This window comes from Pygocentrus nattereri, chromosome 18, assembly GCF_015220715.1.
Source record: "Pygocentrus nattereri isolate fPygNat1 chromosome 18, fPygNat1.pri, whole genome shotgun sequence".
Taxonomy (NCBI): domain Eukaryota; kingdom Metazoa; phylum Chordata; class Actinopteri; order Characiformes; family Serrasalmidae; genus Pygocentrus; species Pygocentrus nattereri.
Genome location: NC_051228.1, coordinates 6481514 through 6500711, shown reverse-complemented (window position 1 = coordinate 6500711; position 19198 = coordinate 6481514). Strand labels below are relative to the sequence as shown.

General features: G+C 42.4%; 3 protein-coding genes across 3 annotated transcripts; 2 read left to right on the top strand and 1 right to left on the bottom strand.

Annotated features, from left to right (window-relative positions):
- The first annotated feature begins 990 nt into the window (after positions 1–990).
- On the top strand, positions 991–6596 carry mrpl48 (mitochondrial ribosomal protein L48). Its single transcript, XM_017707702.2, has 8 exons — positions 991–1151; positions 2721–2773; positions 2857–2888; positions 2991–3073; positions 4238–4407; positions 4526–4628; positions 5491–5580; positions 6340–6596. The coding sequence occupies exons 1-8, from the start codon at positions 1131–1133 to the stop codon at positions 6412–6414; spliced, it is 627 nt and encodes a 208-aa protein (XP_017563191.1). The 5' UTR covers positions 991–1130; the 3' UTR covers positions 6415–6596.
- A 129-nt stretch (positions 6597–6725) lies between these two features.
- On the top strand, positions 6726–12961 carry dnajb13 (DnaJ heat shock protein family (Hsp40) member B13). Its single transcript, XM_017707745.2, has 8 exons — positions 6726–7268; positions 7453–7556; positions 9093–9251; positions 9331–9488; positions 10779–10892; positions 11506–11619; positions 12181–12257; positions 12537–12961. Exons 1-8 carry the CDS (start codon positions 7201–7203, stop codon positions 12688–12690), a joined length of 948 nt encoding a protein of 315 aa, XP_017563234.2. The 5' UTR covers positions 6726–7200; the 3' UTR covers positions 12691–12961.
- Positions 12788–16987, bottom strand: LOC108433284 (mitochondrial uncoupling protein 2). Its single transcript, XM_017707747.2, has 8 exons — positions 16834–16987; positions 16551–16700; positions 14973–15198; positions 14345–14561; positions 13676–13873; positions 13494–13595; positions 13224–13404; positions 12788–13136 (listed from the first exon to the last, which is right to left on the bottom strand). The coding sequence occupies exons 3-8, from the start codon at positions 15096–15098 to the stop codon at positions 13034–13036; spliced, it is 927 nt and encodes a 308-aa protein (XP_017563236.1). The 5' UTR covers positions 15099–15198; positions 16551–16700; positions 16834–16987; the 3' UTR covers positions 12788–13033.
- Positions 16988–19198: the final 2211 nt, after the last annotated feature.

Sequence of the window (19198 nt, the reverse complement as noted above, 5' to 3'; positions counted from 1 at the left end):
CACGATTTAAGGTGGAATGGGAAAGTTAGCCAGCTAGCTACCGAGACAACTTGCGATTTTTGACACTTGTTATGAAGAAAAGGACCATAACACACTGAAACAACACTAAACTAAGAGAAATCAATGATTGCAATCTTGCCTTTTTTCTCTGATAACACCACGTTTGGAGTGTGCCTCTGAGGGTAGGCTGACTGGGTGAGTATTATGTAAATGTGTTGGATCTTGTGACATCACAGCGGCAATTATTTCAAAATGGGCCGTTTTTGTAGTGCGGTTTCCATATATTGATTATATGAGCAAGGGAAGTGAATGGTGTTTTAAGCTCTAGCAATATTTCCATACTACATCAAACTCTTTCGTTTCAGAATTTAGCAAAAACGTTGACACGTTGTGTCACTTCTTCAGCATTATTGTTCATTCTTATTCCCATCTGCGTTATTTGTGTATGTGCTGTAAATGGTGCAGGTGTATATACAAAAGAATTGTGTGACTGTTAACACCTGCTGTTTCGTACCCTTTGTTTCTTTAACATTTTATTAAACGGCCCATATTCTACATTTTTTGTCCATTTTTTACACCAAAAAAAAACAAAACATTTTACACCATCTTCCAATCTTTTTACCCTCACCATTTAAAAAGGCTCTGCTTTTTTTGCTATATCTTTAAGGCTGATATATGTAAGTGACCTATAAATGTCTCTGCGAATAGTCGGGCCTGAAATGCCTCATGCTGTGAGAGGATATATGTGCACATGTGTTGGTGCTTGTGACATCACAAAAACAATAAATCCAAAGCTGGACCAAATGGACTGGGGAGTAAATTTTGTGTGTTTGAAACTTTAACAGTGTTTACTTAGGAGCATAAAGTTAATATTTTAAAAAAACCAAGCCATGATATGGGCTCTTTAAACCAGGCCTGTGTGAGGTGCCAGGCCTGTCTTAGGCGCCAACCTAAGGAGTAAGAGCCTGTTCGGCCAGTAGGTGGCAGTGCAGAGTGCAGAGTGCGGAGAAGGCGAGGAGGACAGAGGAGAAGGACATGCTGTTTACACACTTCGCCTAAAGTCTAGACTTGCAGCTTGTTGACGTTTATTAACGCTTTTCTCTTGTGATTTGAACCTGATAGTTGAAAGAATGAACGCGTTAACAAGAAAGGTACAGTGTTTTTACGGTTAATGACTCGGTAGTCGCGCTGTTTGGGCTTCCTAAAGGTCGTCTGTGCCCCCGTGTGTTGGACTGGCGTTAGTTAGCTGGATTAGCTGGAGCTCCTGCTGCTTTTCACTGTTTTAGGATCTTTAATATAAATAATGAGCCTAAAACGTTGATTTTAACGTTTTAATCTGAGTTAAAGTGAATCAAGTTTGTCTTTAGAGCACTCTGGGCTGTCTCCGTGTTGGTGAGTGAAGATACACTAAAGTTACATTACAGTCACTGCGTGCTTTTCTGGACACACCTAAAGAGCACAAAGGTGGGCTCTCTGGATTTTTCAGTTGAGGTCTGTCCACTAGGCCCCTCAGCTCTTTTCCTACTAGGCAAGTTTGACTTAAAGGGCAAACCAAACCACTTAATAGTGTTTACATACTGAGTCAAACCCATCAGTGTTTACCACTGGTGGTCAGTAACTGAGTAAATGTAATTAGTTTCTGTACTTTAGTATTTTTGGTGGATCTGTACTGAAGTTTCTCCATTCTTGGTGACTTTTTACTTTCACTCCACTACATTTCAGAGTCTAAAATCTGACTTTTTCCTCCACTACATTTAGAGAGATCTGTCGTTCCTTTTGGTTTCTGTGCATATAAAAACGTAACACGCAAAGCCAGAGAACCAATCAGGGCACAGCGGTCACTTTGTTTAGAGCTGGTTTTGACCTGTTGGTCATACCGACCCAGTGCAGCACGCGGTTCAACGTCAGCGCAGCAGCGTAAAACTTTGGGAGAGTCTGTTCAACATAAATGATGAACTAACCTAACTTTGTGTAAATAGAGCTCAATATAGAAATATGTCCACATATGCAGTCGAGACTGACGCGTCTTTTTTCTGAATTTCTACAAACACCATTTCATTTTATAGTAAATGAGTTTGGGCTGGTTTATGTTTATGAACAGACGCCTACAGATCAACATAGTAAAGGAGCTCATCTGTGATCCTGAGTTTAAAGCCAGTTTTTATTCAACTTAAACTTGGAACTAAGTTGTAAATAAATCTGAAACTGAAACTTTGCTTGTGTGTAAAAAGTGATTTCAGAGCCACTCGGTTCTCCCTGATGGAAACTGTTTACCTTTAGTGTTTTGTGCTTATGATCATTTTAATAGACGTCAGCATCACTAATTAATGACGTTCTATTAAAAGACTGGTTTACCAAGAGAGACGCTGGAGGACTTTCACCTGAAATGAGTTCATGAAGCCAGTCTGGTTATAAAAATGATATCAGAGCCATAATTGCTCTTTTAGTACTTTTACTTTATACTTAAGTACATTTGAAGGTAAATACTTTAGTACTTTTACTCAACTGGAGGTCTAAAGGGAGGAACTTCTACTTTTACTGGAGTGATATTTTACCTTGGGTGTCTCTGCTTTAACTCAAGTGCATGGTTTGTGGACTTTGTCCACCTCTGGTGTTTACATACTGCATCAAACTCATTTTACATGATGTGGGCCCTTTTAAGTTATCTGGCTAGACTACTCGTGCACATAACAAGAGAAAGCTTTATTTTCTCATTACAGATTTTGCTCATTCAGAACACACGGGTGTTGGTCCAGGCTGTGTCTCTGATCCGGTGAGGGTGCTGCTTTTCCGTATTTGACTGAATGGCTGCTAATAGGAGTTTGTTTTAACCTGCTTATTTCTTTTACATTACAGTGCACCTTTATTAAAGCAGCAAACGCCATTAGGTAAGACGGTTGTTTGACTGTAATTGGAGCTCGCTTGTGTTTCCCCCTCATTCTGCTGTTGTAATGATGGTGTCCTTTACTGTAATTTATGTCCCTTTCCAGGTTTCTTGTTGACTGACAGACAGTACAAATCCATGCCTACACACGGAATTGGTCGTTACAAGTATCTGCTTCCTAAAGAGCAGGTAAGGCTTAGTGCTGATATTTTTTTCCCTAGTAATTGTGCCACTGCCCCCAATGTACATTCACCGGCCCCTTTATTAGGTACACCTTGTTAGTAAAAGGTTGGACCCTCTTTTGCCTTCAGAACTGCATTAATTCTTCATGGCAGACTTTCAACAAGGTGTTGGAAATGTTCCTCAGAGATTTTGGTTGGTTATTTGAGTTCCTGTTGCCTTTCTATCATCTGGAACCAGTCTGCCCGTTCTCCTCTGACCTCTCACATCAACAAGGCATTTTCGTCCACACAACTGACCGCTCGCTGGGTATTTCCTCTTTTTCGGACCGTTCTCTGTAAACCCTAGAGATGGTTGTGTGTGAAAATCCCAGTAGATCAGCAGTTTCTGAAATACTCAGACCAGCCCGTCTGGCACCGACAACCACAACACGTTCAAAGTCCCTTAAATCCCCTTTCTTCCCCATTCTGATGCTCGGTCTGCACTTCAGCAAGTTGTCTTGACCACCTCTACAGGCCTAAATGCACTGAGTTGCGGCCGTGTGATTGGCTGATTAGCTATTTGTGTTAACAAGCAACTGTACCTAATAAAGTGGCTGGTGAGTGTATATGTATGTGTCTATATGCATATTAGTAGAAACACTTCTAATACTATTATACAAATAAAGTGTGAAAAGCAAATGGTTATTGTCTGACTGGTAAATATAAATAAAAGGTTATTTAAAGGGGAATATCACTGATTTCCAAAATGTCGGAATAATTGAATTGTTGGGATGTAAAGAATGGTTCCTTTTTTTGTTTTTAAATGTTTTATGCCAGAAGTAGATCTCAAAGCTATAATAAAACAGTGTCTCAGACGTTACACAACATTCCTAACCATCTCAGTTAATAGCATTCTGTCCGTGAGCTTTTAGTTGCAGTAAACTCTTCAGACATCCGGTTCCTGTCACCGACATTGTGAACAATTCTGACTTGGTGCATTTTCTAGAATGCAATTCGGAATTGAAACTTTTTTAGCACTTCACATTAGACTTTATATTTCTGTGATTTATTTGTTCATACATTTTTAAATATCAGTGGAACTCCACTTCATCCGGAAAACATCACTAAGGAATTTCTGTTGAATTTGATGGCATTCTTCTCTCGTGGACCTTTTTTCTTTGCCATTACACAGCCAAAGAAGAAAAAGGAGAAAGTTCAGATGAAGCAGATCAAGGCTGCGACCGGCACTGAGTACGGGGTTCTTAACGTGTCAGTATCTGGCTATGACTTGACCTTGGTAGAACATTATTCCCAGTACATCCATAACCTCTGCAATCGCCTCGATATCAAAGTCGATGAAAGGTAAGGTTTGATTTTCGCGCTTTGTATTTTGTCAGACGGTTTTGACCGTGTGGATGGTTGACTGAAAGCTGTGCCGAGACTTAACTCCCTGCTTTCTTTTCTCTTGTTCTTTGTCAAGCTATGCTTTGCCAACTAAGAGCACAGAGGTCATGGTTATGCCAGACCAAGGCACAAAGATGTACGTGGATGTAGTCCTCAGAACTCACGAGAGGGTCGTTCAGGTAAAAACAGTTCTGCATCTGTGTGTCATTAGGTTCTCTGCTCATATTTACTTCCAGTTTTTTCCACGGTGAACAGATTAAAGGGTTCATATCCTACATTTCTCTTGTATTCTATCTTTTTCCTTGAGGTCCAGATATGTTTGTTTGGCGTAATGTACCAAAAAGCCATTTTCCAGCCTCCCTTTATCTTTTAGAAGTGAACAGGCTGTTTGTTATTGTGTCTTTAAGGCTGATATGTAAATGAGTTCTGTTCTCATTGGCTGCTCTGTATTGTGCCTCGTTTAAAAAGCAACTTCAGTGTGCATCAGCAGCGCTGAACCGCTACAGGCTGAATAGGAAGATCTATGTAAATGGGTTTACTCAAAAACGGTACATTCAGAGCGGGATGTTTTCGCAGCTTAGGTTTCATTAACTCGGGAGTGAATGGTATGCTTTGAACCGTAGTTAAGAAAAGTGAGGAAAATTTGGTTTTCCAAGATATGGACACTTTAAGTGTTTGTGGCATGCACCCGTCCCCCGGGCCCCGACGATGCCAGGGAGAGAGCGCTCGGCTCTTTTTAAAGGCGCTCAAGCTGCCCGCCAGATGAGAATCAGCTGGCTGTTATTAAAGGCAGCGTGAGCTCCAGAGTCGCTCCTTGCACTGGTGCCTCTAGTGGTCTCCACCAGCATCCTCCTCCTCCCACCGCCACTCCTGTGCCTCGCATCCGTCCGGGAAGCTCGGGCTTTGCGCATGCCACAGTGTTTGTTTTAAAACGAAACAAAAACAATGCTAATAGCCTCACAAGCATCATCTTCATATAGCAATGATTATGTTTGGTGGTAATAGTTATTTGGTTTCTTTCTCTGTGTGCCACATTTTCAGATAAGTCAAATGAAGGCAGCACTTGCTCCTGTATTTATGGAAGTCCTTCTGAAAAACCAACCAGAGGGCGTGCAGCTCTCCATAAAGGAGGTAAGCATAACAGGCCATTTACGTTTATTCACATCAGGAGCTGAATTTTGTGTAAAAATGACATCTCAGTACACTTTTCTGAGCCTGCGCCAACTGCATGCTTCATTACTAAGAGAGCATCTCTTAAAAACATCGTTCCTCCAGTGTTCTTTAGCAAAGAAAATGGTTCTATACAGAAGCACTCAAAGAAACTTTTCCAAGATTACAAAGTTCTTTGCATCATAAAAGGCTCTTCAGATTGATGGGAAATGTGAATAAATGTGCTACAGATGGTTCTATATAGAACCTATGTGAAAAGGGTTCTATACAGCACCCAAAGGGTTCTTGTGTTGTTACAAGCACAATAGAAGAACCCTTTAGGATGCTCTATAGCACCCTTTTCAGAAGGGAACCATCTACAGCACATTCTCATTCAATCTGAAGAACGTTTCATGATGCAAAGAACTAGTTTCTTTGAGTGCTCATGGTTCTGTATAGAACCATTTTCTTTACTAAAGAGCCCTTGAAGAACCATCTCCTTAAAGAGCGATCCTGTTTCATCGGTTTTAGTGAAGTATTGTTTGTGAAATGTTCGTTTTTTTCTCTGTTCCATCTCATCCAGCCTCAGAAAACAGTACCATAATGCGTATCGTGAAAACATCTTGAAGTATAGCGATGATGTATTTTTGCCATATTGCCCACCCGTACCCCTGAGTTTTTTCTGTGCTTGCGTTGTCTGATTTAAGACTGTTTCTCTGTTTTTCTTGTTTTCCTTTTTAGCACACTGAGGCAGATTACCAGACCCGGTTTAAGACACGGCCAGAACTGGAGGGCCTGCTAGCACAAATTGGTTAAAGTTCCCAAAAAAACGAGAGGATGCTGTTTTTTTTTTTTTTGTTTGTTTTTTATGCCCCATGAGGGAAAAATGTATATCAGAAGAAAACCTCGCATCTCCAATACGTTAACTTTACAGTAGAAGGAAAAAACCTACTTGTGATGTAAGTCAATAGAACCAGACTTTTTTCTGGGACATTTTGGACCGTTTCTTTTGGTCCATTCATCATGAAATTTTGCATTTTCAAATTGTCATAAAAAAAGAAAAACGACAAAAATGGAGATACGAGGTTTTCTTCCTACAGCAGCGATATGCGAAGTGTATTTCTCAAATACATTTTTAAAAATGACATCAATCAATTTTTTTATTTACTTATTATTTCAAATACATTTGGAGTGAAAGTGTATTTGAAATACATTTTGTACATATAAAAAAGTGGATTTTGTTTTTTTCTCATGGTCACATTGTCTGAAAACATGCTAATAAAAGTGGACGTGGAAGGTTATTATCGTGCAGAACTGCTTTTTGTCACGTTTGCCAGTAATTTACTGTCAATTTACTTACTGTCAATTAACTATAACTTAGCCGGAACATTTTGTCCAACACTGTTTCCATTTTTGACTTCGGCCTGATTCCGTTTGTATTGACGTTCTTCTAGAAACTACATTACCCAGCAAGCTAAGCGGACTCATCATAGCAACCGTGCTTAGTAACCGTAAACTAAGGTCGAGACTCGACGTTGTTTTTGCGTTGAGGTCAGATTCATCTCGTAAAAGTTCGCTACTTTTCTGATTATTAAAGCGAAAATGGGCAGAGACTATTACGCTGCGCTGGAAATCAACAGAAATGCAACCGATGGCGACATAAAAAAGTCGTAAGAATTGTTTATGCTGTTTTTGTGCTATGCTAACGCTTAAACCAATAATATAACGTTAGCTGGATCTCCGAATACAGCAAGCTAACGGTAACCTGAATGAATGTAATGTACTAATATACATGAACCCATTAATAACAGCTCATTTAACCTACCAGCTGTGCTCTGCCTCGTCTGATATCAGGTACCGTCGACTAGCGCTGAAGTATCATCCTCACGTTAACGGCCTTCCTGGAGCCTATGAGAAATTCAATGAACTTGCTGAAGCTTATGATGTCCTGAGTGACCGTAAGTAGCCTACATAAGCATGAGACACTTAGCCACAAAGATATAAACAAAGCTTGAAACGGTCGAATTAATCTATTTTAGTTATTATCTTCGTCAGTGTGGAGAAAACTGGAATATTGCCAAACTAAGCTGTGTACACTGACCAGCTATAGCATTAAAACCATATGGATGAACTTTGTAGTTCTACAGTTACAGACTGTAGTCCATCTGTTTCTCTCATACTTTGTTAGCCAGTTCTTCAGTGGTCAGGGCCCCGACAGGACCCTCACAGAGCAGGTACTATTTGGGTGGTGGATCATTCTCAGCACTGCAGTGACACTGACGTGGTGGTGGTGTGTGAGAGTGTGTTGCGCTGGTTGGAGTGGATCAGACACAGCTGTGCTGCTCGAGTTTTAAACACCTCAGTGTCGCTGCTGGACTGAGAAATATAAATAATGTCCTGTGGGCGCTGATGAAGGACTAGAGGCTGACCAACGCAAACTATGCAGAGCTGTCGTCTCTGACTTTACATCTACAAGGTGGTCCGACAAGGTAGGAGTGTCTACAGTGAGTGGACACAGTGTTTAAAAAACTCCTGTGTCTGATCCACTCGTACCAGCACAACTCACACGAACACACCACCACCACGTCAGTGTCAGAATGATCCACCCCCCAAGTAACCTGCACTGTGGGGGTCCTGACCACTGAAGAACAGGGTAAGAAAGTATCAGAGAAACAGATGGACTACAGTCTGTAACTGTAGGTTATATATAGGTTATAAATAGGTTATAAATATATATAGGTTATAAATAGGTTATAAATGTAGATATATAAAGTGTGGGTATAGTAAAGGGGGCCTACAGTGTGGCCCCCCATTGTGATTTTCCAGCCTGCGCTGTTTGTAGTTAAGTGGAATTCCACCAATTTTTCAATGGTCCTCCATAATTAAATGGTTACTTGTATAAAACATGTCATTTAAAAAGGTTTGGTATGAAGCGCTCTGTTCTAGGAAAACTTAGAGAGCCAAAATCATTCACAGTGGTGGTGATAGGAACCGGATGTCTGAAGAGTTTAATACCTCTAAAGGTTCCCTCACAAACATGTTACTTTATGTGTACTTTACTGGTTATAATTATGCTGGCTGAGACCTTTTTGTCCAAAAGCTTTATGAAGGTTTTGGTCTTAAAGCTTATTTTTACATCCATTCACGGTGAAGGGGTACAAACAGGGCATCGTGAGGCAAAATAGTCTGCAAAGAAAATTTGTCACTGTTTTATCATCATCAGCAAGACACTGGAGCTTTTGGGTAGTAAATAAAATGGCTTTGTTTGTGTTGTAGACATTTTGACCCCTGGTTCCCATCACCACCATAATAAAGAGTCGATACGTTTCTCTACAGTGAAGCATTTCACCTTAAACCACACTGAATGGCCTTTTGTTTACATGCCATCTGTTGATTTATGCAGAAATTTGGGAAAATCGGTGGAACCTCACTTTAAGTCTGGGAACGTATATTTTCTAAAAGTTGATGAAAAGTGACCATTTTTAACACTACAGCTCAGAAAAAGGCCACATACGACAAGTTCGGTGAGGAAGGCCTTAAAGGTGGAATCCCCTCAGATTCAGCAAACGGAGCGTGGTCATCCGGATACGTCTACCATGGAAATCCTGAAAAAATATTCAGGCTGTTTTTTGGAGGCGACAATCCATTTGCTGGTAAGCTGACTAAAAACGCCTGCTTTCCTGACCACTAGATGGTGCTTTATTTTACTGGTGTCTTTTTATGTCCCCTCAGACTTCTACACTGCAGATGGCAATGAAGTGGACATCAATTTTGGAGGGCTTCGTGGACGAGGAGTGAAAAAGCAGGATCCGCCAATCGAGCGTGACCTTCATTTAGCCTTAGAGGACCTTTTTTATGGATGCACCAAGAAGATAAAGATATCCCGACGAGTAAGAGCTTTGCGTGTGTATTCCAATAAAGCAGGACTACTTCTCATACCAGTTACTGTGGACGGCACTGAGTAGAACACTGAAAGGGCAACTCCACTGATTTTTAAAAAGTTCAGCCTAAGTAAATGGTTAAGATATAAACAAAGTCATTCAGAATGCTCTGATGTGAAACACTCTGCTCTAGAGAAACTTGTCCAGTCAGAATTGTTCACAGTGGTGGTGATAGGAACCAGACGTCTGAAGAGTTAGTACATGAATACCCTGCCTGACACATTGTTTAGAATAGTTTTCAGAAGGTTGTGGCTTAAAACATAATGTTATTATCATTATTTTGGGCAGTCATGGGCTGGAGGTTAGGGAACCAGCCTTGTGACCGGAAGGTCGCCGGTTCGATCCCCAGAGCCGACAGCACATGACTGAGATGTCCTTGAGCAAGACACCTAACCCCCAACTGCTCCCCGGGCGCTGCAGATTGGGCTGCCCACCGCTCCGGGCAAGTGTGCTCACTGCCCCCTAGTGTGTATGTGGTGTTTCACTTCACGGATGGGTTAAATGTGGAAATGTGGAGGTGAAATTTCCCCGTTGTGGGACTAATAAGGGTCACTTAATTACTGTTATTATTTTTCATCCATTAATGGTAGAGGGGTGCATGGAGGGTGTCCGAAGTAAACCCTTTTTTTTCAGATTTAACACCATGTTACCATCATCAATAATACATACAAAAACTCAAAAGATACATTTAGGTTCACTGGAGGTTTTGGATAGTAAAGGAGATGCATTTTAGACATTGTGACCCCTGGTTTTTATCACCACTGCTGGAATCTGACCCCGCAATGGACCTTTTCACGTCAAACCACTCTGAATAACTTTGTTCTTATCACCACCACTGTAAGGCATCTGACTCTGCAATGGACCTGTTCACATAAAACCACTCTGAACGACTTTGTTCACGTCTGAAAAGGTGAAAAATACAGAAATTTGGAAAAATTGGTGGAATTGCCCTTTCAGAGATGTAAATTGGTACTGATTGCAAACTATGTGACTTAAAAGGCGAATTCAATCCGATTCCTTTCGGGCTACTTCTAATCTAGCTCCCTTATTTGGTTCCATAGGCAGAAGCCACACATGAGGAAATTCCAATTACTCAGTGCTGGATTTTTGTTTACAGATTATATTATCTAGATTACATGTAGTTCGTGATTAGTCAACACCGCTGATTCACGTGATCAAGTTCCAGCACTTGTCTGGTTTTGTGTTTGCCTGGGACGTAATCTTAGCCCATTCCTTTAGGTGATGAATGAGGACGGCCACACTTCCAGCATCAAAGATAAGATTTTAACCATCACTGTGAAACCAGGTTGGAAAGAAGGGACACGGATCACGTTCCCCAAAGAGGGCGACCAGGTACGATTATGGAAAACCTCTGTTGTTCTGTGGTCCCATCAGTCCTGATTTACTTTCTTTTAAAGTTGCCATATCATATTTTTCTTTTTGTTTTCACTTATAACATGTGTGTGTGTGATTTTATGGACCAAAATAATTTATATAATAATTTCATTTTTACATGACCCTTTTCCATCCTCTTAGAATTTATACTATTTAGACTATTTTTATTACTGTACCTTTAAGACTGACATATGTAAATAAGCCCTGTTCTAATTGGCTTGCCCTGTATTGTTCCGTGTTCAAAAAGCAATCCGGGCGGAAACACTCCTTAGAACTTCAGCATAAATGGGCGGGGCTTATCTGTGGTAGGCTCATGTATTTTAATGGGGGGATTTTTGTGACATCACAAAAGCAATTCAAAACAGGCTGTTTTTGCAGGGTAATTCTCATGTATAGACCACATGGACGGGAAGGTGAATGGCATGTTTTGAAACTTGTTTTATATGTTTATAAAAGCGAGAAAAAGTCAGTTTTGCATGATATGGGCCCTTTAAAAGATCTGTAATATTTAGTAAAATAAAGCTATTCAGACGGCCAAACACTCCTGGTTACTGTAACGCTTTTTCCTCAGGGTCCGAACAGCATCCCAGCAGACATCGTCTTCGTCGTGCGCCAAAAGCCTCATCCGCGGTTCACCTGCCGAAATAATGATTTGATTTACACGGCGCAGATCTCTCTAGAGATGGTGAGATGTTAAGATGTGTTAATAGTGTTTTTAGTCATTTTAAAACGTTATCTAGATCTTTGCATTAGAGCTTCTCATATTGACTGAATGGAGATGAATTCTCAGCTTTAACACAACAACATTGTAATCCTAGACACTTAAACATGACAGTTCTTCAACGGCTCTTTGGTAAAGAAAATGGTTCTGTATGGAACCATTAACATTAAAAGAACCCTGAGGGGTCTTTGCATTGTGAAAGGGTCCTTCAGATTGATTGTACTGAGAATGTACTGTGGATGGCTCTACATAGAACCTTTTTGAAATGGGTTCTTCTGTTGTCAGGCTTACAATAGGCAGAACCCCTTTTTGGTGCCATATAGAACCATCTACACCACACTCTCAAGAACTATTTAATCATGCAAAGGGTTCTTTGAGTGTTCTTGGCTCTATATAGAACCCTTATTAAGTGTGTCGTCACTTTCTACTGGTCTGTTGATCACAACATAAAGGGCAGCTGATGTTTTGAAATGGTGCAGAATAAGAGTTAAGAGGTTTTGATATGACCGGTGATTTGCTCCACAGGCACTGACTGGCTTTTCATTGGAAGTGGAGACGCTAGATGGCAGGCTTCTCAACGTTCCTGTCAATGACACTGTACAGTGAGTATGATGTCACTTCAGCCTTTTATATCATTCACACAATTAAAGATCATTTACTTTAGAATTGCCTTCAAGCTCTAGTCTAGCTAATAAAAAAAAAGCCAGTCCAGCAGAACATTAAGGATCTTGTAATGATACTGTAATGAATGTATAATGGATACTTTATAATCTATAATTTGGGTAACAGGGTCATTCTTTCAAAGTGGCCTTGTTATCAAATGTATAGGGGTAAATGTGCTCAGCTAAAGGACCAGAGTAAATGACTTTGGTGTCTCACAGCCCCCAGTACAGCAAGGTGGTGACTGGAGAGGGGATGCCTTTATCCAGCAACCCATCTACTAAAGGGAATCTGATCATCCAGTTTACTACTCGCTTCCCAGAGAAGCTCACTGCTGAGAAGAAACAGCTCCTGAAGCAAGCCCTCGCCATGTGATCTCCACAGCATCCTTCTTATGCCCTTTCTCATCTATTACGATCCATATAAATTTGTACATGAGTGTTTGATACCAATGCTTCTGTTGAGACAGACACTTTTTTTAAAAGCTTTATTAGCAGATTTTAAAAGGACTTGAACAGAGCGAGAGAGAGTGAAAGAGAAAGGGAAGACCAGCTTTCCAGTCCCCGTTATACTTTAATGAAACTAAAAAGGAAAGTGGTGGGTGGGGGTGGGTTAGGCAGATGTCAACTAGAAGGTTTAACTAAAGCAAAAACAATAGTACCCCTAATAGCAATAGCCAGGACTAAAGAGGAGATCAAGTCTTTTTGCCTACAGAGGACTAAGCCATATGACGAGCTGCCATGATGGCACGTTTCAGCTGCTCATATGTGACGAACATCACCACGTTCCAAGAACCCAGCCTCAGGAAAGAAGGCATGAATCTGTAGGAGATTGAGAGATGATTGTAAGCATGTAGTTCCGACAGCAGCAAAAGGCAACAGTGAATTGACAGCAAAAACCAAAGTTACCCTTTGTAGAAGGCCATAGGTCCCTCTTTGGTCAGCATGGCCACAGCACAGTTCAGGGCACTGCTGTACTGGCCTTGGGCAGAGTTCATGTATCTCGTTTTCACAACATCCACTGGCGAAGCAATGACTGTGGTGCAGAAACCAGCACCAAATGCAGATGTGAAGTGGCATGGAAGATCATCTGCAGGGAACAGAAGCCACTTAAGATATCTGCTGATACTATTACACCATCCAAGACTAAGGCTGCTCAAAAGGTGGCAATTATCTTACCAGTCATGGGTGTAGATCGCAGAAGTGCATCCTTAATGAGGTCATAGGTCACCAGTTCAGTACAGTTTACAATGGCATTGCGGGCAATGTTTGGTCCAGTTCCTGATGAGGATAAAATACTTTCAGGTCAAGGCTGCTCAAGATGTGTACAGAGATGGTTCTCTCAAGTTCTATACGCTTACCTTTCCACAGGCCACGGACCCCCTCCTCCTTAGCAATGGTCCGATAAGCATCCATGGTGCCCTGGTAGCGTTTGTTAGACGCACAAGCGCTAACCTGAGCTTGAAAGCGGACCTTGACCACATCTGTGGGTTGGGCCAAGGCCACTGCCATCGCTCCGGTGGTACAGCCAGCCAGCAGGCGGCTGCCAATCCCAACATCTAGTGAAAGAGTGGGTAACGTTAATATTCCATGCCTTGAATAATTTCTGTAAGCCTCCTAAATGGCCATTCTGTCAGCACACGATGCTTATATTTTCAGTCCAAATAAATCCAATTAAAAAAAAAAAAAAAAAAAAAAGTAATAAATATTAGAATTCAAGGTTGAACCACAGGACCCCCCCAAAATGGGCTGAAATGGCATTTTGTGGCTGATGCATCATGGCACACTGATGTAAAGGTGGCGATTTAACAGCAGTGTTTGTGCAATATTACAACTAATCAATCCATTACAATATTTAATGAAGTGAATCTTTTGAAATGTTGAAAAAATGTGACCTGTGATTTCTTGATGTACAGGTTATAATCAAGTAATTGTGGGGCCGGGTTTACACCCCTAATCTTAATTAAAACGGTAGTTATCTGTTGCCAAGAGGGAACCAAGCTATGTTGCGACAAGAAGGCCATACGTACGTTCTGAGCCTTTGGTGTAGAACTGCTTGACCGAGTCATACAGGCCAATGCGGACCGAAGCGAAGCTCATCTGGCGCTGCAGTCCAGCCACCAGTCCATTGTAGAGACTCCGCGGCCCCTCCGTGCGCACCATGGTGGTGATTGTGCCAAACACACCGCGGTACTTCACGGCTTGAGCATGACTCGCTTTCGCAGTACCACTGGACTCCCCTTGAATCTGTACAGAACAAAAAGGGGCATGGAGAGGCTTTACAGGGACTGGAAAGGGTGAGCGGGAGAGGGAAGGAAGAAGACGCCAGCCACAGGGTGTCCATGATGCACTGTTCCAGGATCTGCACGGTCCTAGGGCTTAAACATCAGCTCCTCAGTCAGCCTACTAGATTAGTGCAAGGAAGAAAATTAAGAGTTGAGAAGAAAAGAGAAAGGGAAGAGCTGATGTCAGTGTGGGCCTTGAAAGAATTCAGATTATAGTCAGTTAATCTGGCATGATGAGCTGGCCTTGCTGCTTTGGGATGGAATTCACACCAAGGCATTGTGCTCCTGTAACAATTTGAGATGGGCACTACACCATCCAGCTGCTGCTGGGAAAGCCATTTAGTTATTTGATTTGGCCATTTTGGAAACTTACCTGGAGCCTGACTTTGGCAGTGTCTAAAGGAAAGGTGACGAGGTCAGCGATGCAGGCTGCAGTTCCGGCGCCGACAAACTTCACGGCAGCCGTTGGAGGCACATCAGCAGGTCTAAAGCCAACCATTTTTGCACTTCTCAAGGTGACAGGAATGTGTAGATGGAGAAGGACGACGGATGTCGAAGCCCAATGAAGTGAAAACAAGATAGGTGAACTCTACCCAGATCTGAGAGGGGAAGAAGAAAAGGCAAGTCTGTATGTTTCAACATGCCTGGACCACATCCTTCATTTCAGTTTCAAGCACATTGAAGCCGTTTTCTAATAAACCGGAACAATCCCGGTGGGGAGGGTGTTTAACAAAGCAGGATCACAGTTAGCCAGATATCTTTAGCCCAAACAGAAGAATGTCAAATAACCGTCCTTATGCAAAACTTGTAATATCTGCCACCAAAACAATGAACAGGACAGACTGAAAAAACTATAAACACTAGATGATAGGACAGCTAGTTGGATAACTTTTGGCTAAAGTGTACGTGATACATTTATCGCCAAACTTGTAAGACATGCTTTAACTGAAGGAAATTAAAGCCTTTGTTTGATTAAAAACTGAACAAGTTTAGAAAGAGGCATTTTACAACGTGGAACTTCTCATCTAGCCAGATATCTTGAGCCGAAGACCCACAACTTCTGTACAATTTCACTAAAACAGTAGTTGGGGGTGATGAACAAAGCTGGATTTTTTTTAGTTAGCGGGATAACTTCAGCCAAAAGTAAAGACCGTCCAGATGTTGGTACTCGCATGTCTAAACTTTTCTTCTTTACCTTTTTGTAAATAAATAAATACATTTTAAAAAATCTTGTCAGGAAGGCATTAAACACAGGAGGCCAGGCAGATTACTGTTGCCAACTTGTATTTTCCCTGTACTACATGCTTAATTCCATAGGAGGCTTCACAGAGCCTGCTAAACCAAAGTGGCCACTGTCCACTGGGAATGATTCCCAACTGGACAGGCTGGACTTCTGGCTGAAGTTATGAGGCTAACTGAGAACCCTTGCTTTGTGAAAGCCCCCCCCTCCCCCACGTCTCTCTTCCTCTAGACAAAACAACGAGAACATCGTGTCCCCTGCGACTGGAAACAAGTGCTGGGGAGGTGGGGGAGGTGTAGCACCAGCTGAAACCTCCCCTTTAGCAAATTTACAGAAGTGCTGCTGCTTTCTGATTGGTGCCTCCGCCTGTTGCTAAGCTCATCCTGCTCGGTCAAGTTAAACAAAATCGGTGCTGTCGTCATCGGGAGGTGATGTTGAAGCAGACTGGTTTCGAAGTTACACCACGTCCTGGGTTTACAGTGCATGTTTCATGGCAGGTTTAGGCTGGTCAGGGTTGGAGTGAACCATTAAAAAGGAACCAAACCGCCTTCGCCGTTTACATGAAGCAGAATCCAGCGTCTTCCTGAAAATGTTCCCGTTCCACCTTAAATGGCGCAGCAGTTACGTTCTAGCGCCCGAGTCCTCCGGCGCCGGAACGTAACTGCTGCGCCGTTTAAGGTGGAACGGGAAATTAAGCCTCGTATTGTTTACCTTTACTCAGGAAACCCCGGGCAATGGTGCCAGAAGAGTCAAGATTCTCTAAAGGCGTCCCTCTGGTTGAAATTACTTTCAACTCTGATCTTGTTGCCTTGTTCTTCCATAGACAAACGCTCAGAAAACGGACACCTTAAAAACATACTCCTGAAAGAGAGCACAAACAAAAGAGGTTAGTCAGCGCGACGACTTCCTGGTCAAAATTGGTCAACTTTTTAAAAGTTCACACATGAACTAGATCACAGAGTCAGACTACTGAGCGTTAAATATTAGGACTTACCGCGAACAGGGTGAATAAGGACTGTTAGACGGAGAAACGTGCTTTGTTTTCCTCAGAAGACAACCTGCCGCCGGGTCGAGGTGGCTACCGTTAGCTGGTTTCGCCGACACAAACACTGGCGTGCGATGAATAGAGGAAGCAGCTGATTATATAGCCTGCCGGCGTTTCCGTAACCCACCCGTATTCCGACACAAAGCCGCTTCCTGCGCTGGGATTGGCCCGTAGTTCATATTTACCAGAGCCATGTGGATTTCTCTGACTCTCACGTGCAGGTCACTTATTTGCATACTGCGACCGGATTGGGTAGAACGTCGTATATTTGTATATCGCGCTAATATCGGCCAGTAGTCATCCTCGTAAACAGTCCGCATATTTGCATATTGCGATACAATCAGGAGTTTGACGGATTACGGGTGGGAAAAACTCCCTTATTCTGTTCCACAGCTGCAGCGCTGTTTACTGAAGTATACAGTCACCATACCATGAATCTTTTATCTGTCCTGAAATGTCGTTCTAGGTTTGTGCATTTATATCAGCAAATCACGTTTTGCTCGGGTTATGCGGACCATTTTGTAAATCCGTCCTGTAACGTATATTGTGAAACGTGGGGGACAAAAAGTGCAGTATATATATAGACGATAGCTCATCTGCTGATGCACAGGCTGTGTTGGTCATCCTCTAGTCCTTCACCAATGGTCACAGGACGCTGAGGTGTTTAAAAACTCCAGCAGCACTGCTGTGCCTGATCCACTCATACCAGCGCAACACCCACTAACACACCACCGCCACATCAGTGTTACTGCAGTGCTGAGAATGATCCACCACCCAAATAATACCTGCTCTGTGAGGGTCCATGGGGGTCCATGACCACTGAAGAACAGGGTAACAAAGTATCAGAGAAACAGATGGACTACAGTCTGTAACTGTAGAACTACAAAGTGCAGCTATACAGTAAGTGGAGTTGATACAATGAAACTGAAACACCTATCATTTTAGGGAGGTTTCATGGCTAAATTGGACCAGCCTGGTGGCCAAGCTTCATTAATTGCACATTGCACCAGTAAGAGCAGAGTGTGAAGGTTCAATTAGCAGGGTAAGAGCACAGTTTTGCTCAAAATATTGCAATGCACACAACATTATGGGTGACATACCAGAGTTCAAAAGAGGACAAATTGTTGGTGCACGTCTTGCTGGCGCAACTGTGACCAAGACAGCAAGTCTTTGTGATGTATCAAGAGCCGCGGTATCCAGGGTAATGTCAGCATACCACCAAGAAGGACGAACCACATCCAACAGGATTAACTGTGGATGCAAGAGGAAGCTGTCTGAAAGGGATGTTCTGGTGCTAACCGGGATTGTATCCAAAAAACATAAAACCACGGCTGCCCAAATCACGGCAGAATTAAATGTGCACCTCAACTCTCCTGTTTCCACCAAAACTGTCTGTCAGGAGCTCCACAGGGTCGATATACACGGCCGGGCTGCTATAGCCAAACCTTTGGTCACTTGTGCCAATGCCAAACGTCGGTTTCAATGGTGCAAGGAGTGCAAATCTTGGGCTGTGGACAATGTGAAACATTTAGTGTTCTCTGATGAATCCACCTTTACTGTTTTCCCCACATCTGGGAGAGTTACGGTGTGGAGAAGCCCCAAAGAAGCGTACCACCCAGACTGTTGCATGCCCAGAGTGAAGCATGGGGGTGGATCAGTGATGGTATGGGCTGCCATATCATGGCATTCCCTTGGCCCAATACTTGTGCTAGATGGGCGCATCACTGCCAAGGACTACCGAACCATTCTGGAGGACCATGTGCATCCAATGGTTCAAACATTGTATCCTGAAGGCGGTGCCGTGTATCAGGATGACAATGCACCACTACACACAACAAGACTGGTGAAAGATTGGTTTGATGAACATGAAAGTGAAGTTGAACATCTCCCATGGCCCGCACAGTCCCCAGATCTAAATATTATTGAGCCACTTTGGGGTGTTTTGGAGGAGCGAGTCAGGAAACATTTTCCTCCACCGGCATCACGTAGTGACCTGGCCACTGTCCTGCAAGAAGAATGGCTTAAAATCCCTCTGACCACTGTGCAGGACTTATATATGTCATTCCCAAGACGAATTGACGCTGTATTGGCCGCAAAAGGAGGCCCTACACCATACAAATAAATTATTGTGGTCTAAAACCAGGTGTTTCAGTTTCATTGTCCAACCCCTGTATATATATATATATATATATATATATATATAGCAAGAAAATGCTCCACATCAGACATTCTGCCTGTAAATGAACTGCTGAGTCACAGTGAGAAGTCGGTATATGAGCACATATGTGATTAATCAGAGAAAAGCTTCTAGCTC

Bases quoted from the DNA above. Each gene is read 5' to 3' on its own strand.
- dnajb13 (XM_017707745.2), top strand. From the start codon at position 7,201: ATGGGCAGAGACTATTACGCTGCGCTGGAAATCAACAGAAATGCAACC. The intron at 7,269-7,452 runs GTAAGAATTGTT...GTCTGATATCAG, and splicing joins GATGGCGACATAAAAAAGTC to GTACCGTCGACTAGCGCTGA. The intron at 7,557-9,092 runs GTAAGTAGCCTA...TTAACACTACAG, and splicing joins TTATGATGTCCTGAGTGACC to CTCAGAAAAAGGCCACATAC.
- mrpl48 (XM_017707702.2), top strand. From the start codon at position 1,131: ATGAACGCGTTAACAAGAAAG. The intron at 1,152-2,720 runs GTACAGTGTTTT...TTCTCATTACAG, and splicing joins TGAACGCGTTAACAAGAAAG to ATTTTGCTCATTCAGAACAC. The intron at 4,629-5,490 runs GTAAAAACAGTT...CCACATTTTCAG, and splicing joins CTCACGAGAGGGTCGTTCAG to ATAAGTCAAATGAAGGCAGC.
- LOC108433284 (XM_017707747.2), bottom strand. From the start codon at position 15,098: ATGGTTGGCTTTAGACCTGCTGATGTGCCTCCAACGGCTGCCGTGAAG. The intron at 13,596-13,675 runs GTAAGCGTATAG...TATCCTCATCAG, and splicing joins GGTCCGTGGCCTGTGGAAAG to GAACTGGACCAAACATTGCC. The intron at 13,137-13,223 runs GTAACTTTGGTT...AATCTCCTACAG, and splicing joins CCTATGGCCTTCTACAAAGG to ATTCATGCCTTCTTTCCTGA.